The 21,098-nt window shown below is 41.3% G+C and overlaps 1 protein-coding gene and 1 long non-coding RNA gene across 3 annotated transcripts; one reads left to right on the forward strand and one right to left on the reverse strand.

Moving 5' to 3' along the window:
- Positions 1–1,163: 1,163 nt before the first annotated feature.
- On the forward strand, positions 1,164–19,403 carry prdm15 (PR domain containing 15). Of its 2 annotated transcripts, none has more exons than XM_089017024.1 (24): positions 1,164–1,256; positions 1,770–1,809; positions 2,166–2,259; positions 3,948–4,101; positions 4,178–4,330; positions 4,621–4,726; positions 4,801–4,857; positions 6,996–7,190; positions 8,286–8,495; positions 8,594–8,688; positions 8,775–8,862; positions 9,024–9,191; positions 10,741–10,835; positions 10,914–11,045; positions 12,450–12,593; positions 12,678–12,841; positions 12,964–13,043; positions 14,627–14,746; positions 14,828–14,959; positions 15,042–15,125; positions 16,766–16,941; positions 17,026–17,106; positions 17,273–17,494; positions 18,354–19,403. In XM_089017024.1, the coding sequence occupies exons 2-24, from the start codon at positions 1,779–1,781 to the stop codon at positions 18,888–18,890; spliced, it is 3,318 nt and encodes a 1,105-aa protein (XP_088873150.1). In that variant the 5' UTR covers positions 1,164–1,256; positions 1,770–1,778; the 3' UTR covers positions 18,891–19,403. The 2 variants fall into 2 exon arrangements, with proteins under 2 accessions (XP_088873150.1, XP_088873148.1); XM_089017022.1 differs by lacking the exon at positions 1,164–1,256 and adding an exon at positions 1,463–1,574.
- LOC148886162 (uncharacterized) lies at positions 4,060–4,932 on the reverse strand. Its single transcript, XR_016117851.1, has 3 exons — positions 4,809–4,932; positions 4,592–4,664; positions 4,060–4,256 (listed from the first exon to the last, which is right to left on the reverse strand). It is a non-coding gene; the product is annotated as an uncharacterized LOC148886162 (long non-coding RNA).
- Positions 19,404–21,098: the final 1,695 nt, after the last annotated feature.

Raw genomic sequence — 21,098 nt, forward strand, 5'->3', positions numbered from 1 at the left:
TTCGTAACATCGATTCTCTTCCCACCTTCAAATCCCATCTCAAAAAGCACCTATTTAAAATAGAATTTTCTGTGTCGCTCTTTCGCTTGTTTCTATTTGTAATTGTATTTTACTTATTGTATTCTATTTAGTAATTGTTTTGTTTATTATAGTACCAATGCTTGTCTGTGACTAAAGTGTCCTTGAGAGCTTTGAAAGACGCTTAAAATAAAATGTTTTATTAAGAGCACTTTGCGTGTGTGTGTGGGGGGGGGGGGGGGGGGTCTTGTACGATGTGTTTAGTTTTAGTAGATGTGTTAAAATCTTTTGTTGGGTTAGTTTTGGATAGTGGATTTTTTTAAACATGGATTGCAAATACTAAATGGGATGTATGCAAAGAACACACTTGCACGGATTCTGTCCGTTTTTAAAAAGATTTATTGGCACTAAAGTAGCTTATAAATGAAATGTATTTATTATTTTATTATTATTATTATTATTATTATTATTATTATTATTATTATTATTATTATTATTATACATCCGGACAATACATTTTCATTAAACGTAGTGGTTGTTTTTCTCAAAACTCCATGCACCATCCTTTGTCATAAACATATTGTAAGCATGCGATACAATTATACAATACATGCATTGTGAATTGTATTGCAACAAATTAACATTTAAATAATTTCATTGTATTGTAATTTTAAAACTCTGTTAGAATTCTTTCATCTCATTTCATCTCATTTTCCGTACCGCTTATTCCTCATTAGGGTCGCGGGGGTTGCTGGAGCCTATCTCAGCTGTCTTCGGGCACGAGGCGGGGGACACCCCGAATTGGTTGCCAGCCAATCGCAGGGCACACAAAGACATACAACAGTCACTGTCACACTCACACCGAGGGACAATTTGGAGTGGTCAATCTGCCTGTCATGCATTTTTTTTGAGTGTGGGAGGAAACCAGAGGACCCGGAGAAAACCCACGCAGGTCCGGGGAGAACATGCAAACTCCACACAGGGAGGCCGGACCGGGATGCGAACCGGCGACCTCTGCACTGTGAAGCCGGTGTGCTAACCACTCGACTACCGGGCTGCCCTCTGTTAGAATTCGACTACGGTAATTTAACATTACAGAAATAAAGGTTCAATGGTGGATTATTTGACTTCAACTCCCAAAATGCAACAGGCGCATCGTTTCCGGTCCTGCGCTGTTTCTGGAGCGGATTGGAACCCGGAGTCAGGATTTGATAAATGAAGTCTCTTTTCCAGAAAAGGTAAGATATTTCTCCCTCAATGTACGTCAAATTCCGGCATATTCTTGCCACAGTTGAATAGAAAACGTGTCGGCGGGTCGTTTGATTCGTTGCGAGATTCCCTCGTCGTCTCCATTGCTGTTTGCTGGACGCGGAGGCACTGCGACTCCGGTTTGGCGCTTTGCGTCTCCCGTCCATCCGCCATGCCGCCTGTTCTTTGTTACATTTTTGTTCGAGACGAGACGCTCAGATCGGAGTTAAAACCCGGCTACACTTTGGGAGCGTTGAAATCCTGGATCTACTCTGACTGTACACGTTAACATGTTGGCTGCAACTACAGTATGTCAGTTGGTTCGTGTTGTTTACTGTTTTGTTTGAGCATTCAGTCCAGCTCCATGCTCGCATTAAAATGTATTTGCAGACGCATCATTTCATTTATATCAGTAGATACCGTCTGTTTCCCCCTCTCTCATATGACAATTGGCAACACTTTGGCTCCCTTCTTGTTTCAACGTTCCCTTTATTTGTTGATAGGGTTACAGAATGGCTGCTCAGACTCCAGAGGAGTGCATCTGTGAGTATAGAATTGTACAGTATAGGTTCCACATTAGGCTAGTATGTGAGCGTGTGTGCCTGTGCGTGTGTGCGTGTGTGCGTGTGTATATATATGCGAATATGTATATACTGTGTATATATATATATATATATATATATATATATAGTATATACTATATATATAATTTCTAAGTGCCTTTCAAAACTCTCAAGGACGCTTTACAGTCACGGGACTAGATTGTTATACATTTAGATTATGATATATATTATATTATTTATACATATACTGTACATACATTGGCATGTGTGTAGGTGTGTGTTTATCTGTGTGTTTATTTGTTTGTTTGTATGTGTGTGTGTGTGTGAGAAAAACAGGGTGTGAAGAATGCGGGCAGTACCATGACTCTGAGTGCCCCGAATTAGGACCTTTGGTGACTGTCCAGGACTCTTTTGTCCTCAGTCGGGCCCGGTGAGCATGCACCTAATTTAACATTTGACTGGAATTCATCACTCTTTTTTTGAGTTTTGCATGGTAAAACAAGCAGAAGTGCGAAACTGACATTGAACCTCATTGTACAGAACTTCAAAATCTTTCACTAGGTCATATTATAAATCTAGTTTGAGAGGCTGATTTTACTAGTTGGTATGATAGCATTATTAATATGAAAAGCAAATTAGTGACAGCTGATCATCAGACCAGAATAACCACTGGGAAAGTGAAAGTTCGTGGATGCTTTCTGTGCACATATAAATCAAGCCATATCAATAAAAATATTTGATATAGTGTATTTTTGTACACGAGTATTTCATTTTTCACATAATTTTACGGGATTTTTGGTAGTTAATTAATTTAAGCAACAAAAAAACTGCGGAGCCATTTAAGAGGCAAAAAAGCCGGATCTTTTTAGTGAGCCGAGCAAAAAGAACCGGCTCTTTAAAAAGAGCTGGAATTCTCATCACTAGTCGACAGGTACAGTGGACAAATGTTATCACATTATGCTGTTATTATTATTCAATTATGATATTTTTACTAGTTGGTCTGATAGCATTAGTAATAGAAGAGCAAATTAGTGACATCTGATCATCAGACCAGAGTAACCACATGGAAAGTGAAAGTGCTCTCTATGCACATATAAATCAAGCGATATACATACAAATATTTGATTATTGTATTTTTTATATCATTTTACATGATTTTTGGTAGTTAATTAATTTAAGCAACACAAAAAACTGAGGAGCCATTTATTAGCCATAGAGCCGGATCTCTTTAGTGAGCCGAGCCAAAAAAACGGATCTTTAAAAAGAGCTGGAATTCTCATCACTAGTAGACAGGTACAGTGGACAGTTATTGTTATTATTATTCCATTATGATATTTTTTCTAGTTGGTACGATAGCATTATTAATATGAAAAGCAAATTAGTGACAGCTGATCATCAGACCAGAGTAACGACTAATTCGTTTTTCACATAATTTTACATGATTTTTTTTGGGGTAGTTAGTTAACAAAGACCATTTTGTGTTTGGGAGCCTTTTACTGAGCAAGTTGCTTGTTCTGTAGCCACAAAGGGCCATAAGTTTTCTTGTGCCGGTCCCAAGCCCGGATAAATACAGAGGGTTGTGTCAGGAAGGGCATCCGGCGTAAAAGCTTGGCCAAAACAAACATGCAGATCAAACCTCTAAAGATGGAGGACACAGATTTGCTGTGGCGACCCCTTCAAGGGAAAAGCCGAAAGGAAAAAAGAAGATTTTTCATTTCAAGATGAAGTATGTGTTTGATGTATAATTTTTGATAATGCACACCCACTGGACATTTTATTTCGTACATGGTGTACATGTAACAAAGAAGCACTCTCACAATAATAGGGGTGCTCAGTGAAGCGGTCTTTCCTGCAACTTATACATATCACATGTACATACATTGCCAATAATGTCAAAAAAGGCTGACTGGTTTATAAACTCAGACTAAATGGACGTATTTTAACATGGAGGAAAATGTGAGATTTAAACAACCATTAACTTTACACACGCACACACTTTTTTACACGCGCACACAATACCATCTATCACTACGTGAGTGCAGCTTTGATAATGTCTGTCAAAACTCATATGTAATAGCTCTCATCGCAATGTCCCTGTGTACCCAATTCTTATTTCAGTTCCTCAATCCCAAATAGCCTGGAGATCAAGCCAGTGGCAGAAGGCGGCGAGGGAGTTTTCGTCCAGCGACGCTTGGTGAAAAGGACTCGTTTTGGACCCTTTGAGGCGAAGCGGGTGCCCGTTTTAGACAAAGATGGATTGTTTCCATTGAAAGTATGTTCATGTGGTTTCGGCGATATTTGCAGTTAGCGACGTTGGTCTCACTATATCTCTCTCCTCGGATGAGCAGATATTCCAGAAGGATGGGCTTGTGGTGTGTTTTGACTGCAGTAGTGAAGATGACTGCAATTGGATGATGCTGGTACGGCCTGCCACAGACCACCAACACCAGAATCTAACAGCTTACCAGCAGGACGATGAATTGTTTTTCAACACATCCCAGGTGTGTACGCATACCCAATCCCAATACCCTTGTGTGTTCCGATTTTATCTTGGCTTTACGCCCTAGTGCTTTCTATCTTTGTGACTGCTTTATTTCTTGTATATGATAGTTGTCCATTGTAAGCGCTTTGTTACAATTTCAGCTGTTGTTAAAGCGCAATATAAATCAGTATGTATTGTATTTTGTGTGTGTGTGCGTGTGTGTGTGTGTCTGTGTGTGCGTGTGTGTGTGTGTGCGTGCGTGTATATAGAAAAAGCTCACCCTTTCTGCTTCTGCCATTTGTTGAGCAGGATGTTCTGCCAGGAGCAGAGTTGAGGGTCTGGTATGGAGCTTTCTATGCCAAAAAGATGGAGAAGCCTTTACTCAAGCTTCCAGTCCCGCCCATTCCACCACAAGGTTCATATCATTATAATAATTGAATGGTACTGTATTTTAAATAATAACCAGGTTGGGGTTTTTTTTCTGTTCAGAGACTTACGTGAAAGCCAGCTCCTCTCCAACCCCTGTGATGAACTACAAAAATGCAGGTAATCCAGTTCCAAGCAATTCTAAGCAACTATGTAAGTGATTGACTGTCTGGGCAGTGCTAACTTGGTCTTTATGAAAATGCATCATGACTTCCTGTGTTGTAACAAGGAGTCATAAAGCCAATCCTTAAATTTATAGATGCCGTTATATAACAGTAACATTTTTCACTCGGTTTCAAAGGGTGCTTAAATCTTTGACTTTTTTTTATAATCTGAGTCAATACAGTGATACCTCAGTTTACAAACTTAATTGGTTCCCAGAAAGTGCATGTAAGGTGACAAGTTCGTCTACCGAGCATTTCTTCCCATAAGAAACCATTAAAAATGAGAATAATCCGTTCCCAGGTCCCCATAAAACATAATTTTCTACTAAATAAGATTTAAAGCTACACAAAATATACCTTATTTTATGTATAATAAATGTGCTATTTATTGTAATTAAAAAAACAAACTGTACTGTATAATAAAGTCATTTTATTTACCTTTGTGATGGTCGTTGATGTAGTTGACTCTTGATGATATCCGAGTGAAGTTGCTGTGCTTTCTTAGCGATAATACTCTCACTCACACGGACGGTCCCCTGCTAGCTGCTTTTCGTCAATCCAAATCATCAGAAATTTTTCAACCTCTTCTATTGCCTGAGAGCGTTGATTAGACAACACAGAAACAGCCTTTGCCACACGTAGCAATGGTCGACTTAGCGGACTGGTACTGGGACGCTAAGTCACACAAATACACACCTCCTTCGTGTTTCTCGATGATCTCCTTCTTCTGTTCGACCGTAATTTTCTTTTGTGTCCTCTTTGGCTTAACAGTAGCCTGTGGTGGGGTCTTTTTCGGTCCTATAACAGCAAAAGTACCATTTGATAACAAAACACGTCTGCACTCAAAGGGGGTGTGTAAAACTAGTCCACCAGCCACCGCGGCACTGTGTGGTTTGGCTCGTCCGCCGAAAACTAGTTCGTATGCCAATATTAGACTCGCGCGAATTTAATGTTCATAAGGCAAAAGGTTTGTGAGCTAAAGCGTTTGTAAACTGAGGTATCACTGTACTTTGCTTGTTGACTTAACCATCAAACAGGCATAAACCTATGGTTATCGTACACCATGGTTCATTTAAAAAAAATGTGGTTACTATTTAGTCATGACAGTGCAGTGGTTCAGTGGATCAGCTGCAAATTTGATCTGAAGCAGGCATTTTTGTCCCCTTGGAAAAGGTGTTATGAACCTTTCCTTGTGTGCATCCCAAATAAGAATTCATGGACAAAATATAATTAACATTAGTCCATGATTCAGATATTTTTAGGCCAGCAGAGAAGGCCTTGCAGGCCTCGACGGCCCACCACTGACTAAGCCATGTCAATGACTGAAAAAACATGCCTTTATTGGAGGGTAGGGGCTCATTTTAAGAAATGCAAGGACACAGTTCCTCAGCTATATTGTGGAAGTGTACTAAATGTTATGGCCGGTGTCTATTAAACCTCAAAAGTATTGATCTAAATTAATGTTTAGGGTTACATCATTATGACAGTCTAGCTAGCTACCTCGCTATCTATTTGCTATCTATTAGCTGTCTAGCTATTTAGCCAGCTAGCTATTACCTATGTAGCTAGCTATCTCTTGGATTGGATTGAATGTACCTTTATTCGTCTCCCAGTGGAGAAATTTACACTTCACAGAAGCAAAGTTATGAAAGGAATAGGAAAAAAGAAGTATAAAAACAAAATACAGGAGCAGCTGGAAAGGCAGCCACTGTCGCGGCACCATCTTGAAGTAAAAAAAAACAAAAAAACTGAATGACAACATAAAGACACAGAGAGTCATTCATTCTTCAGCACTTGCTGTACCCTCTTTGTGACATGAAACAGCTATTGGCTGGCTAGCTAGCGTTCTATCTACAATATTGAGTTACTTCCGGGTTGAGTAAACGCTGGCACATGTGGCTGCCGCTGCTAGTTTTAATATATAAATGAAATGTATTATTATTAAACAAAATAAGTCCCATTGACTCTACTTAAAAAGGCGTACTCACAAATGGTCCAGACCACTGGCTCTTTGTTTATATGAAACAACAAAGTGGTTTTTAGTCACTCTGTTCTTTGGTGTTTGTTGTTTTTGGCTTTCATCTCACACGACAGAAGCTGTCAGGCAGGCGACGGCCTCCATTGAGCTTGCAGAAGACTCATTACGACCACAGGAGGAAAGCACAGAGGGGCCCAGTGAGGAGCTTCACTCCTCCACTGCTCAGGCTCCTGTAAAGAGAGGAGTAACTCGTGGAAGGAAAGCCAAAGGGTGCAGGGCTCGACCTGTTGCCTCTGCAAGCAAGAGCAAAGGTGAGGGGAAAAAAATTATCTGCTGCTTGTCAATCAAATCTGTACCATTTTTTGTGATCTGAATCGCAAATGTAAGATATGTAAAAATGATTGCATTGTTGTTGTTCCTGGTCCACCTTCTCAAGAGTACAAGGATGATGCAAAGAGGACTGAGCATTGATCCTTGAAGGACACAATCGCCAAAAGGGGCAGTTTGGGATGGGAAGTTCTTGATTGAGATGAATGTGCTATTATTGTTGGCGGTGATTGGAGCCAGAGACACGGTCTGAATTTAATCCTGGAGGGCAGTTAAGGTCCAGAGTGCGGATGGTAAACGTCACATGTTGAGTAACGCTAAAGCCACTGAGTATTTCTGAGGTGTATGTTGAAATCACCAAGGAGTGTTTGTGTTTTAATGACATCATGTAACTCAAGGGGAAAATGTCTGCAACAATGGTCATGTCTGCCCCTTCCCCCTCAAATTGGACTTCTACTTCAGTCAACATCTGAGGTGTTAGAAGGCTGAAATGGAAGCCCCCTGAGATGTATTAAAATAGACTGATTAATCTTCCTTCTTATTACACAAATGTAATGTCGATTAATATCTAGTATTTAGAGCAAGGGTGTCAAACTCAGTTTTTTGCAGCGGGCCACATTATAACTATAGTTTCCCCCCCCCCTCTCATATAACAATTGGGAAGCCATTAGAATGTTTCATCCCCTCCATATATTACATCCAGAGCGCACAACAAATTGATAAATAACAAGTTTTCATTTCTGTAGTCAAGAATAATGCCTGTTATTGTGGTTTTCATACGACACTTTGAAATTTTTGTGCAGACTTTAGCAAGCATCATGGAACTTGACATGCTTGATTTGCTTTCGCGGGCCGAATAACATGGTGTGGCGAGCCAAATCTGGCCCCCGGCCCTTGACTTTGACACATGTGGTTTCGAGGAATGAGGGCACAAAGAACATATTATTGCAACATCGTTTGCCTTCGGTTGTCTTTTCAATAAGCAAAATAGATGACAACTGTCAGTGTTCACAGAATTTTAGGTCCATCTTTACATTACACAGTATTGATTTCTCCATTGCTTTTCTTCATGTGTGCAGATGTGAAGCCACCCGTGGCGAGCTCAGATTCGCTGAGTTCCGAGTTAACGGTTGCACCGGAGAAAAACCGACGACATCTTGGGCCTTCGGAAGCCGGAATTATGCACAAGAGACACAAAGTCCGAGAGCACAAGAGGGTGTACCGCTGCTCCCTGTGCAACAAGGTCTTTCAGAACAGTAGTAACCTGAACCGTCATATCCGATCACACGGTACTGGTACAGTTTTACTTTGGCTTTTGTAACAGCGATTAGTCACTTGGCCTATATTCGGGAAGTACGATTAAAATCTTCATCTTTCATGTCTCCAGGTGATAAACTGTTCAAGTGTGACGAGTGTGACAAGTTGTTCAGTCGAAAGGAGAGTCTGAAGCAGCACATCTCTTACAAGCACAGTAAAAATGTGGTAGGTCATGATGCAGAAATATTTAAATGGAAATGTTGCTTCTCTGGTTACACGCCTTGTTAAAAATGTTTTTGTGCATCAAACAGCCTGACCTTGAATACAAATACAAATGCAACACTTGTGAAAAATCCTTCCGCCTGGAAAATGCCTTAAAATTCCACAATTGCAGGACAGGTAAGGACTTTCTGTCCGTTTTTTGTTTATTTAAGATTCAAAATCCTTAACTAAAACCTCCAAATACTTGCCAATAAACCCCTATTCATGCTCAATGCATTCATCAAATTGTTGAATAGACTGTCCAAAATGAATTGCTTTAACTATCCACTTTTCTCTAGACGACAAGACATTCCAGTGCGATATCTGCTCCCGCTTCTTCTCCACTAACAGCAACCTGTCCAAACACAAAAAGAAACACGGAGAGAAGCTCTACTCCTGTGAAATCTGCAACAAGATGTTCTACCGCAAAGACGTCATGCAAGAGCACCACAGGCGGCACGGCATTGGTGAGAGTGGCAATACCTTTTAAGGGGTGTCGTTCTTGAAACAGTGGTGGGGTGTTTAATCATACAAGATCAGGGACTTCTTAGAAACGTGTGGGCTGTGTGACATGGCGCGTCCGCTGTTCTGATACCTGTCTGTTCAAATTAGCCTGGGTCACATCCGAAGAAGTACAATATCGCCGTATGGGTCGGTTTGCTCAAGAAATTCCTGTAATTGTCTTTCAGTGCGCTGTACGCTTCAGGGTATTTTTCCTGGCTCAAATTAAAATCAAGGTGGTACCAGACTGCTCGTTTTTTATATAATCATACAAATTTGAGCAGAGAGAACAAGTTGTCCACATTTTAATAGTAGGCACTGACGCTCATATCCAACTGTCACAATGCAGGTGGTTTTTGGATTGGATTAGCCTTTATTAGTCTCGCAGTGGGGAAATTTAGATTTAAAATCAGCAACGTGTTGAGAGTAAAGGAAAGGAAGAAGTAGATAAACAAAATACGGGAGCTGCTGTAAAGGTAGCCACTCTCGCGGCGCCATCTTGAAGTCAAAACAACAACAACCACCAAAACTAAATAACAAAGAATGTGACACAACACAAAAAACACAGACAGTCATTCAATTTGAAGAGCTTTCTGCGCCTTCTTTGTTGTATGAAGGAAGCAGTTCTAAATGAATGAGGAGAGGATCAAAGCGTCCTTTTCACCAGTGGATCAGGGACGTCATGGTGGAATGCTCACGTCTGCTACAAGCTAAATGTTGAAAGAAAACACGAAGCTGTAGCCTCCATTGACGAAAAGAGACAACGCGACGCACAACAAAACAAAATGAAAACAACAAAAAAAGCAAAGCTTGTGAGAGCACTTACTGACGGCTGCCTACTCGGTCGCCATCTTGGACTTTTTTTTACACCTTTGTTAGTATGTCTACGACAGGGAAATTTGTCCAGATCACTCCACCGCTATGGATGTAGTTCAGATTTTAGAATTTAGAAAAACATTTTACCAGCCATGCATGCCATTTACTGCCTAATCATAGAATGGCCACAAGAGAGCAGGAGTGACAAGTATCGTCGACTGATATCAGCATCTTCTGCGAGGCTGGCATTATCCTGATACCAAAACCTGCATGGTATGGGTATTCGACCATTCCGAGGCAAAGAATTACATCTGACCGAATATCCACTTGTAACACTGTGGTTCAAATGACTCAGTTTGGAGGCGCAATTCTGCCTCGTGTAAATGCTGCATAATGTCCGTAACTATGATGGCTGCAGCAGAAGTAGGGAATGCGATGAAGTGAGTGACTCTTCAGTGTTGCCAATCTAGTAGCTTTTCAAGAAAATACCCGTAGGTGACTATAAAAACTACAATTAAAAAAATAAACAATATGCTATAATATATTAACTTTTTGTGTTGTCATAACAGTCTCTTAGGCTCCTTTCAGGTCAAGACTGCAAACGTATGCTGAAGCCATCACTGGCATATTCTTCACAAAATCATTTTTCTCCCATAATCTGTTCTCTTTAAGACCTAATATAATATGACATTTAAACAGGGCCAAAGCACATGAAGAGAGAAGACTTGGATACCAATGGAGAAGAAGCCACCAAGTATAGAAAGGAACCCTCGCCGTGTCCTATCTGTGGCAAGGTGAGCTCTCGACCTGCTCATACAGCAAGTCGCACAGGACCTCTGGAGTTGACGTTTTATTCTCAAATGTATGAACAGGTGTTCTCCTGCCGAAGTAACATGAACAAACATCTGCTCACTCACGGCGATAAGAAGTACACTTGTGAGATCTGCGGTCGCAAGTTCTTCCGAGTGGACGTGTTGCGAGATCATATTCACGTTCACTTCAAGGTCGGCCATTGATCTGTTTGCCCATTTGCAGCCTCTTCGAAAAATCAGTGTAATTATAGTTACAGTGGTTGTTTATTTAGATTGTGAAGATTAGGTTTCCTTTCATAGACCACAGTTGTCAAAGTCAAGGTCCGGGGATCTGTCCCGCCACATCATTTTTTAAGTTCCATCATGCTTGCAAAAGTCTGAACTAAAATTCCAAATTGTCGCATGTAGAAAATATGTAGAAAATATGACGTGGAGTGCCATTCCCAAATTTGTTTGAGTTTTGGTTTTTCCTGCGGGGGGGTGCACTGGTCAGACCTCTGGCAATGTTTTTCCCTTCCACGGGGGGGGCAGCATTTGCCTTTTGTACAGCCGCCCCCACTTGCAGCTCATATTACCCATGACCCTTACAAATTAGGAATTAACTCTTTTTTTCTGATGAAAGAAGCGAGTCTAAGGTTTCTTACGCTGCATTGAATGTTTATGTTGTCCTAAAACTCAATATTCAGTGGGTCCTGGAATTTGAGTGAAAATGACAAAAACCTTGCACTTGAATGGACACAGTTTTGCATATTGTCTGGCAGTGAACGAGTTAATTTGTTTTGCACTCTATATGTAAAATGTGGAGGAGATGAAACATTCTAATGGTTTCCCCAAATTCATAACGGCCCTCAAGAGGAAACCATAACTACAATGCGGTCCGCGGCAAAACATGACTTTGACACCCTTGCCATAGACTGTCCAATCACCATTAATTTTTTTTCAAGATGATTGCTCCTTTGGATTTTTTAAAATTTGTTACTAGAACTAGAAAATGACTCAATAATCCACAATAAAACTCTAAGCCAAAAATTGCAAAACATGTACTTCAGACTCGTTCAGTTTAAAAAAATAAATAAACACATGCACAGTAAACCACAGCGCAAGGCCATACATCTTCAAGCTCAACTTTTTGCCCGCACTGCCGCTCGCAAAGCTAAAATAAAAATGGGCTGTAGAAAGTAAAATTTATATGCATCTCTTGAATTTATATTTTGATTGTCAACAACAATTGAATATATTCTTAACATTATGTCAATTGGTTGTGTATATTTTGCTTTATGCTGCTAAAAAGAAAAAAATGCATCAAACTGGCCAACAAAACCCAACTCTTGTCGTACTCGGTTACAAAAAAGAAATTTAGTTCATCAAAACATAATAATATATAAAGAAAAGCAATTAATTATTCAACCATTACAGCCTACAGTACTTTAGCTCTTAGCAGAACTAGAAAAATCTCTCGCCAAATGTAATTGTTGCAGTCATAAAATGACAATATGATTAAAGTAATTAAATTACAAATACTTCATGCAGACATGTTTTTTTTTCCCAAATGTTCAAATCTCAGGTTTTCATAATCCATGTTTTTTTTGGTCGCAGGATATAGCCTTAATGGATGAGCAGGAGAGAGAGGACTTCATTAAAAAGATCGGCATTTCGGCGGGCGATAGCGACGATAAAGATGATGAAGAAGATGATGATGATGACCCTGAGCACCACAAGTACAACTGCAAGAAATGTCAAGTGAGCCTGACCTCCCGCTGGGCCAATCACATGATCAATGTGGTCCCATATGAATTCAGGCCGAACTTCTGCTCGTGTCCGCAGATGTCGTTTGCCAAGGGCCGAGAATACCTCAAACACATTACAGAGCAGCACAAAGAGCGTGGCTACGGCTGTGCGATCTGCAACCGTCGCTTTGCACTCAAGGCCACGTACAACGCCCACCTGGTCATTCACAGAGAGCAGCTGCCTGACCCTGCCGTGCAGAAGTAAGGAGCGTATTGACAAATAATTTCTGTTCGTTTGCACTTTATTGTGTGGGATCATTGAGTGTGATGAAACACAGAAACAGCATCCATTTTCATGTCCTTTATCTCTCCCTCTTCAAAAGGTATATCCATCCCTGCGAAATTTGTGGCCGAATCTTCAACAGTATCGGTAACCTGGAGAGACACAAAATCATCCACACTGGTGAGATCATGCAAATATATCGCGGGACAGTGTTTGATTTTTAAGCTTTGCAATGCGCTCGTCTTTTTACAGCAGGGGTGCTCAATACGTCAATCGCGATCGACCAGTCGATTTCCAAGGTACTTTTGGTAGATCGCATGACACGTGATATGACATTATCATGAACTGACGCGAAACAAATAAAGTTGAGTTGTTTTGAAACAAACTATATGTCAGCCTATGACATCTCATTATTAGATACACTGTGCATGCTCAAACAACATCCCTGAGCGTTGCCAGGTTAACAAGCTATTTGTTAGTTACATCCTATTTTTTTCACTTATTTTTTCCTCTTGATATGGGCAATGTATAAAAAAAGAGTGGAAGTAAAAAGAAGACAGTAAAGTGCCCTTGAGAGTTTTGAAACACGCGCTTATTATTAATATTATTATTATTATTATTATTATTATTATTATTATTATTATTATTATTATTATGAAAAGTATCACTTTCATATGGAATGGGAGATTGACTTTTTTTTCACTATGACATTTGCAAAGTGCATTTGTCTCATCTGCCAGTTTTTGGATTGGATGTACCTTTATTTGTCTCGCAGTAGAGAAATTAACGTTTCACAGCAGCAAAGTTATGAAACGAAGAGGAAAGGAAAGAAAGAAGTCTATCCATCCATCCATCAATCCATCTTCTGCTGCTTATCCGGGGATCGGGTCGCGGGGGCAGCAGCTTCAGTAGGGATCCCGAGGCGTTCCCAGGACAGCTGGGAGACATTGTCTCTCCAGTCCTGGGTGTCCTGCCAGTGGGGCATGCTCGTCCCAGGGAGTCGTCCTGGGGGCATCCTAATCTGATGCCCGAGCCACCTCATCTGGCTCCTCTCTATGTGGAGGAGAAGCGGCTCGACTCTGAGCACCTCCCGGATCACCGAGCTTCTCAATTTATTTCTAAGAGAGAGCCCGGACACCCTACGGGGAAAGCTCATTTCGGCCGCTTGTACCCGGGATCTCGTGACCATAGATGAGCGTTGGGATGTAGATCGACCGGTAAATTGAGAGCTTCGCTTTGTGGCTCACACCCTCATTCGTGAACAAGATACTTAAACTCCTCCACTTGAGGTAAGGTCTCCTCCCCGACCTGGAGAGGGCACCCCACCCTTTTCCGACTGAGAACTATTGTCTCAGATTTGGAGGTGCTGATTCTCATCCCAACAGCTTCACATGCGGCTGCAGAACGCTCCAGAGAGAGTTGGAGAGCTCCGCTTGAAAGCCCCAACATTACCACATCATCTGCAAAAAGCAGAGATATACTGAGGCCACCAAAACGGAAGCCTTCAACGCTTCGGCTGTGCAAAAAAATGGACACAATTATGTTGTGTTGTGCAACATATGCGGTGATACATCAACATAAGTTACAAGAATCCTCAATATAAAATATAATGGGTACATAATTTTGACTTGGTCATTTCAAATTTAACTACCATGCTGAAAAAGTGTGAGCATCCCTTTTATCGTATAAGTGTTAAGTGCATGGTGAATACATCTGGTATAATCTAAATATGAGTAGCTATAAAAGGTTTGCGCATCCCACAGGGGTGAAAAGCCACAGCTGCGACAAGTGCAGCAAATCCTTTGCGAGGAAAGACATGCTGAAGGAGCACCTGAGGGTCCACGATGACATCCGAGACTTCCTTTGTGCCGAATGTGGGAAAGGTCAGCTCTTATTGCGTGCATCAGCACCTGTACGACTTGAATTGTTTCGACATGATGGAAAATACTGCGTGCCCTGTGCAGGTATGAAGACCAAGCATGCCCTCAGGCATCACATGAAGTTACACAAGGGGATCAAAGAGTACGAATGTAAGGAGTGTAATCGCAAGTTTGCCCAGAAAGTCAACATGCTCAAACACTTTAAGCGACATACGGGTGAGTTACCATTTGAATTTGCTAGTTTAAACAAAAAAAAATGTTGATTTAATGCATCATATTTACCTGTGTGTTTTTATAGGCATAAAGGACTTCATGTGTGAGCTGTGCGGCAAAACTTTCAGTGAAAGAACAACTCTGGAGACACACAAACTCATTCATACTGGCAAGTATCCTCTTTTCAATCTTGCTCATTGCTCAAATGCATCACTCCGTTACACGTGACAAATAAAATCAATGGAGATTGGCTTTTTCAATTGGAGGCCTAGTTTTGCTCTTTTATAAAATGTTGCTTTTTTTGTCATCACGGTCACGCCCATCAAACAAATCCTCAAAAAAAAGACTTTATCAACATCGCACGGATAATACTCGTGGGCCTTAGTCTGTAGTACATATGCACCTAAACGCTAGCAACCACTCTTTTGACAACAGTGAGGTTAAACTCTTAGCGAAAGAAAATAGATGGTTTAAAACGGGAGTAAACAAAGCTATTTTTCTAAAACAGCAAAACCCTTCACTAAATCGCCATGGTGATGTGAGGTTTAATTTGGATCATGCTTACAACATACTTCTGATATCGTTACCACATAGGCTTAGTCATTCGGATGAGGTCATACCGGAGTGAATGGGGCAATCAGGCCAGTCATAGACCATAATCAGTTAGGATAATAGAAGTAATCAGTGTAGCCATCATAACAGAGGTCTGGCACCAGCACCTCTGGACAGTAGGGATATATATATATATATATATATATATATATATATATATATATATATATATATATATATATATATATATATATATATATATATATATATATATATATATACAGGGCCAGAGCTACCAGCAAAAGTTTAGTTCGCTAACGAAGCCTCTTGGATGAGGAGCGAAACACGTCCGACACCTTCAAAGAAGTACAGCTGACGGCTGAAGAAACCTTTCGATGGACCACTCATGTACAACTGACAGCTTACACAGATGTAGGCCTCTTTGTCATAAGTACTTACCCAAAGTTGAGGCATGCTGCTCACATGTTGCTGTCGGGCTCTTGGCAATCTCCCTTGGTAGCACGTCAATGTCACAGTCTAGAGCACAGGTGTCATAGTCAAGGCCCGCGGGCCAAATCCGGCCCGCCACATCATTTTTTCCGGCCCGCGAAAGCAAATCAAACTTGTTAAATTCCATGATGATTGCTAAAATCTGAGCCAAAATTTCATATTTTTGGATGTCAACCACAATAAAAGTCATTATTCTTGACTTCAGATTTGAAAACGAGTTATTCATTAATTTGCTGTGTGCTCTATATGTAATATTTGAAGGGATTTAAACATTCTAATGGGTTCCCCAAATTCATAACGGCCCTCGAGAGGAAACCATAACTACAATGTGGCCCGCGGCAAAAAATGACTTTGACACCCCTGGTCTAGAGGTATCGTGTTCGATTCCAGCTCTGGTCTTCCTATGTGGCGTTTGCACATTCTGCCCGTGCCTACGTGGGTTTTCTACGGTACTCCGGATTCCACCTAAATTCCAACAAACATGCATGGCAGGTTAATGGAACACTCTAAATTGTCCCTAGATGTGAATGTGACCACCAATGGTTGTTTGTCTATGTGTGCCCTGCAATTGGCTGGCAACCAGTTCAGCGTGTACCCCATCGAGTGCACAAAGACAGCGTCCAGCACACCCCGCGACCCTTGTGAGGTTGAGTGAATCAGAAAATGGATGGATTGTTTTACAGGACAAATAAAGGCTAATTGATTTCTCGCTTTGCCAAGCCTCTCTCGTGTTGCTTCTCTCAACAGTGGGAAAGACCTGGACCTGCGCCACCTGCGATAAAAAGTATCTGACGGAGTACATGCTGCAGAAGCATGTGCACTTGACTCATGAAAAAGTGGAGGCGCAGTCATGTAACCTCTGCGGCACCAAGGTTTCCACGCGGGCCTCAATGAACCGGCACCTGCGCCGCAAACACCCCGAGGTGAGCAGCACCGCATTATTTGGTTGAACCTAGTTACGCAATTGCTCATTAATCTTCCTTTTTGTTTGCCGTTTGTATTTCAAGGTTGTCCCTGTAAGAATTGATGACTTTGATGAGTTTCAGGACCCCCCGACAATCAATGACTCGTCTGTCACCATTGCGCAGGTTAGCTTGAAAGCCCGAAAAAGCTTGTTCTGATGGTTCGTGCATGAAATATCCAATTATGGTTAACATTTTTTTTATTACATCATATCACTGCATATTACAATACACGAGTGTGGGTGTTTTTGTTACTTGGTGAAATGTAATGAATTACGTTAAAATCCCTTAGCCAAGCCTGACGTTAGAAAAAGACAGCCTGTCTCAGGAAAGACCCAGCCGACCAACCCGCCAGGCCAAGAAGAAGCTCAGAGTCACGCCCGAACCAGAACTCTCTGGATCAGATGATTACATTGATTTCCCAGAGCCCAGACATGAACCTTTGCCCGAATTCAAAACTGTAGTCATTGGCGAAGAGACAGAAACCAGCTCTGCAGTGCAGAGTATCCAGCAGGTACGCTTGCATATTTACCTGAATTGTAGAGTCATATGTATTTATTTATACGTATCTCCACAAATCACAGACAAGTCTCACAGCTGACAAATCTTAATGATGTCCCCTGATCTGAACCATTACAGAGATAATGTTCATTTTTGACTGATCAAAAGTCTAGTACTGTATTTTCCTGTATACAAGGCGCACCGGAGTATGAGGCGCACCCCATATGAATGGTGTATTTTCAAATTTATTCCATATATAAAGTGCACAGGAACTGCAAGGAATGAAAAGAGTTTTCCAAATATAAGACACACCGCATTATAAGGTGCTACAGTAGACGCTGCGGTTACACACTACTTCCGCAACAGGGGGAAATGGAGTTTAAATTATAAGGTGAACTAAGTATAAGGGGCACAGGCTAAAATGCTGTTTAATTTGTATACGATTGGAATTTGGCTGTCTTTAAAACTTTTTTTAATTCGATTTTTGCTTTTGGGATACTTTTTTCACCTCACTGATTGCTGTATTTTCAAACTTCTTCCATATATAGAGCGCACCAGACTATAAGGCGCCCCTTCAATGAATGAAAAAAGTTTTCCAAATATAATATAGAAATATATACATGTTTTCCAAATATAAGGAACACCACATTTTAAGGCGCTACAGGAGAGGCTGGGGTTATGCACCACTTCTTCTACAGGGGAAATGGAATCGGTGGCTGCTGACCTGCCAGATTGTTGTGGCTCAATATTACTTCACATATAAGGTGCACCTGCGTGTAAGGCGCATGGTCATCTTTTGAAGAAAATCAAGGCTTTTGGGTGCGCCTTATACACCGGAAAATACTGTAATTCCTCTCTTGCAATCATTTCAGGTCGTGGTTCTTACTGACCCCAACGCCGCATCCACCCCATCCCCCAATAACTCAGTGGGGCTGAGCAACATCACGGTCACGCCCATCAACAGCCCAACCCCAGCTCAGTTCACAAGCTTGCAACCAGTTGCCGTCGGGCATCTGACAGCCGGCGACCGGCCCCTGACGCTGGACAACTCCATCCTCACCGTCACTTTTGACACGGTCAGCAGCTCGGCCATGCTCCACAACAGGCCCGCCGATCTCGTTCCAGAATCTGTCGGTCCACCTGGAGGACAGTCCGCCCAGTCGGTTTCACATTTCATTAACCTTGCCACTCTGGTTAACCCCATGAGTCACCAACTTGAAGCCCAGACTTTAGCCTGGAGGCCATCACAGACGGCCGATGGTGACCAGGTCACCCCTGTGGTTGAAAGTGCCCAGGGAGAGGTTCATGGGGTCCAGTGTCAAGGGCCTGAGGGGGCGCAGCCAGGACCAAGTCAGACGCCCACACCACAGCAGCAAAGCGGCGCCACGCAGCAGATGTTTAGCTTCTAATGAGGCGCTGGTCACCTCATGCGATTGCATGTATAAATACTTGTTTTTGTAGATTTTATAAAATGTTTATCGTTTTAAATCATTGTCACCCAGATGCCTCTCTTGTGCCATCCCAGTGATTTTTGGGGGGGGGGGGGAATCAAACTGTTAAAATAGTAAATTAAATCTTGTTTGGAAAAAAACCTCTATGTATTTTTAATGCGTGATTTAAATTCTTCACCAGCCATTTAAAGGGACAACCGACACCATTTTTTTTTGTTTCCTAACTGACATCAGAAAAACGTTTTATAGCATCTAAAATACTCAAAACACGCAGGTTGATATTTTTAGTTAAATGCAAAACACCAATAAAAATGACTCCTTTGATGTCCCAAAACTGCCACAAAATGAGCTCGGAAATGGGCAGATTGAGAAAGTCTCGCCCCCTTGTTCGTGATGTCACTATTTGTCACACACTGCCTTGCTCCGGAATCAAAACAATGGCTTCAGAGAGTTCAGATTCGGAGAAGATGTTTTCTTGTTACTCATTCAGTTATAAATATGATTCAAATACAGTAAAGTCTCATTGTATCGATATTCTCGGGAGTCGGAAAAAATATCGATATAACCGGACTATCGATATATCCGATCCTGCGGCATGTAAATTTTCTCCTTGCGTTCATAGAAATAGTATCGTAATAAGCAGTACTGTCGATATAACCGATATCGATATAACGAGACTTTACTGTAGTTCTGAAGAGGAAAGCATAAATGTTTGCAATCGATTAAAGAAGTCCTTCCGTATCAATTCGAACCGTCTGGACTGCAATGTAGCGCCCAGAAAATGCACAAGATGGCGCACTAGCTCAGTTGGAAATGGGCTGATTTGTCCGCTGGGGATTTGTGTAAACTTACATCTTCATTATGCGTGTTACCGCAATTCGCTGCGACACACAACGATTCACTATCGCATTATTTCTGTAGTTTTCCTTCTAATTTCGCGATCAACACTGTGTTTTCAGACGAAACAAAGTACTCAAAATGCAATGTGTGTCGCTTTCTCGGTCTGGGCCGTTCCCTCCGTGACACTCCGGGATCATCAACTCGAAAACAAGACTTCCTGAATATTCAGCGTGAGTCTTAAAACGTAAAATACAGCTATATGCGGTGGAATCTTTGTCAAATACGCTCAGTAGAAGTCATTTGAAGTGATTTTACAAATTATTACAACTTGTTCAAAGGTGTTGGTTGTCCTTTAAATGTGCATGCTATCAAAATGAAAGCGCTATGACACATTTAATGATCAAATTTTTTTCGTCACGTGATCATGATCGCAAGTTAATTGTTCTGTTGCATTATACTGTGTGGCTTTGTCTTTGTGGCGGAAAATTGGATGGGTGGACTTCGCTTTGTCTATGAAAGACAAACAGGACATCAAGCACATTGTTTTAGTTCAAATTACGTTAATGTTTTATAAAGAACATCTTTTGTGTTTTAGTCCCAATTTCTGACCAAATTGATGGACTGAAACGTGACAGATTTTCGAAAATGGATTGATTTGTTGACTGTTAACAAAACCACTCGGATTCCTTAATGACGAGTTGGTTACGTTGGCCAATTTATCCCAGAATGCATTGCCTCCTGCCAAATTGAACTTTGTGACAAAAATAGCAATATTTAGCAAATCAGACAACTTTGTCCTGATGACAAAACTGAGGTAAATTAAAGTAGATGAGCTCTTGCAACTGATAGCGGGGACACTGATAGCACTAATTGAGGTTCCCTGAAAAGATGAAAATGATGACGTAAGATGTGATTTATTCATTGTTTCATTCATATTCTTTTTACTCTGAATTCCACTAAGGATAGTTTTATTGAGCCGCCTGGTCTTGGGTGATTAGCACGTCGACTTCGCAGTGCAGAGGTCATGGGGTCAATCCCTGATCCGGCCTCCCTGTGTGAAGTTTGCATGTTCTACCCCACGTGGGTTTTCCCCGCATCCTCCGGTTTACTCCCAAGCTGATTGAACACTCCAAATTGTCCCATGGTGTGAATTTGAGCCTGAATAATTTTTGTGTCCGTTGCAATTGGCTGGCAACTGACAAAGGGTATCCCTCGTCGACTGCCCGAAGACAGCTGGGATAGGCTCCAGGACCTTCCCCCTGCGACCCGAGTGAGGAATAAGCGGTTCGAAAGATGAATGAATGATAACTACATATTATGTACAGT

This window comes from Hippocampus bargibanti, linkage group LG16, assembly GCF_051943395.1.
Source record: "Hippocampus bargibanti isolate YZ-2025 linkage group LG16, ASM5194339v1, whole genome shotgun sequence".
Taxonomy (NCBI): Eukaryota; Metazoa; Chordata; class Actinopteri; order Syngnathiformes; family Syngnathidae; genus Hippocampus; species Hippocampus bargibanti.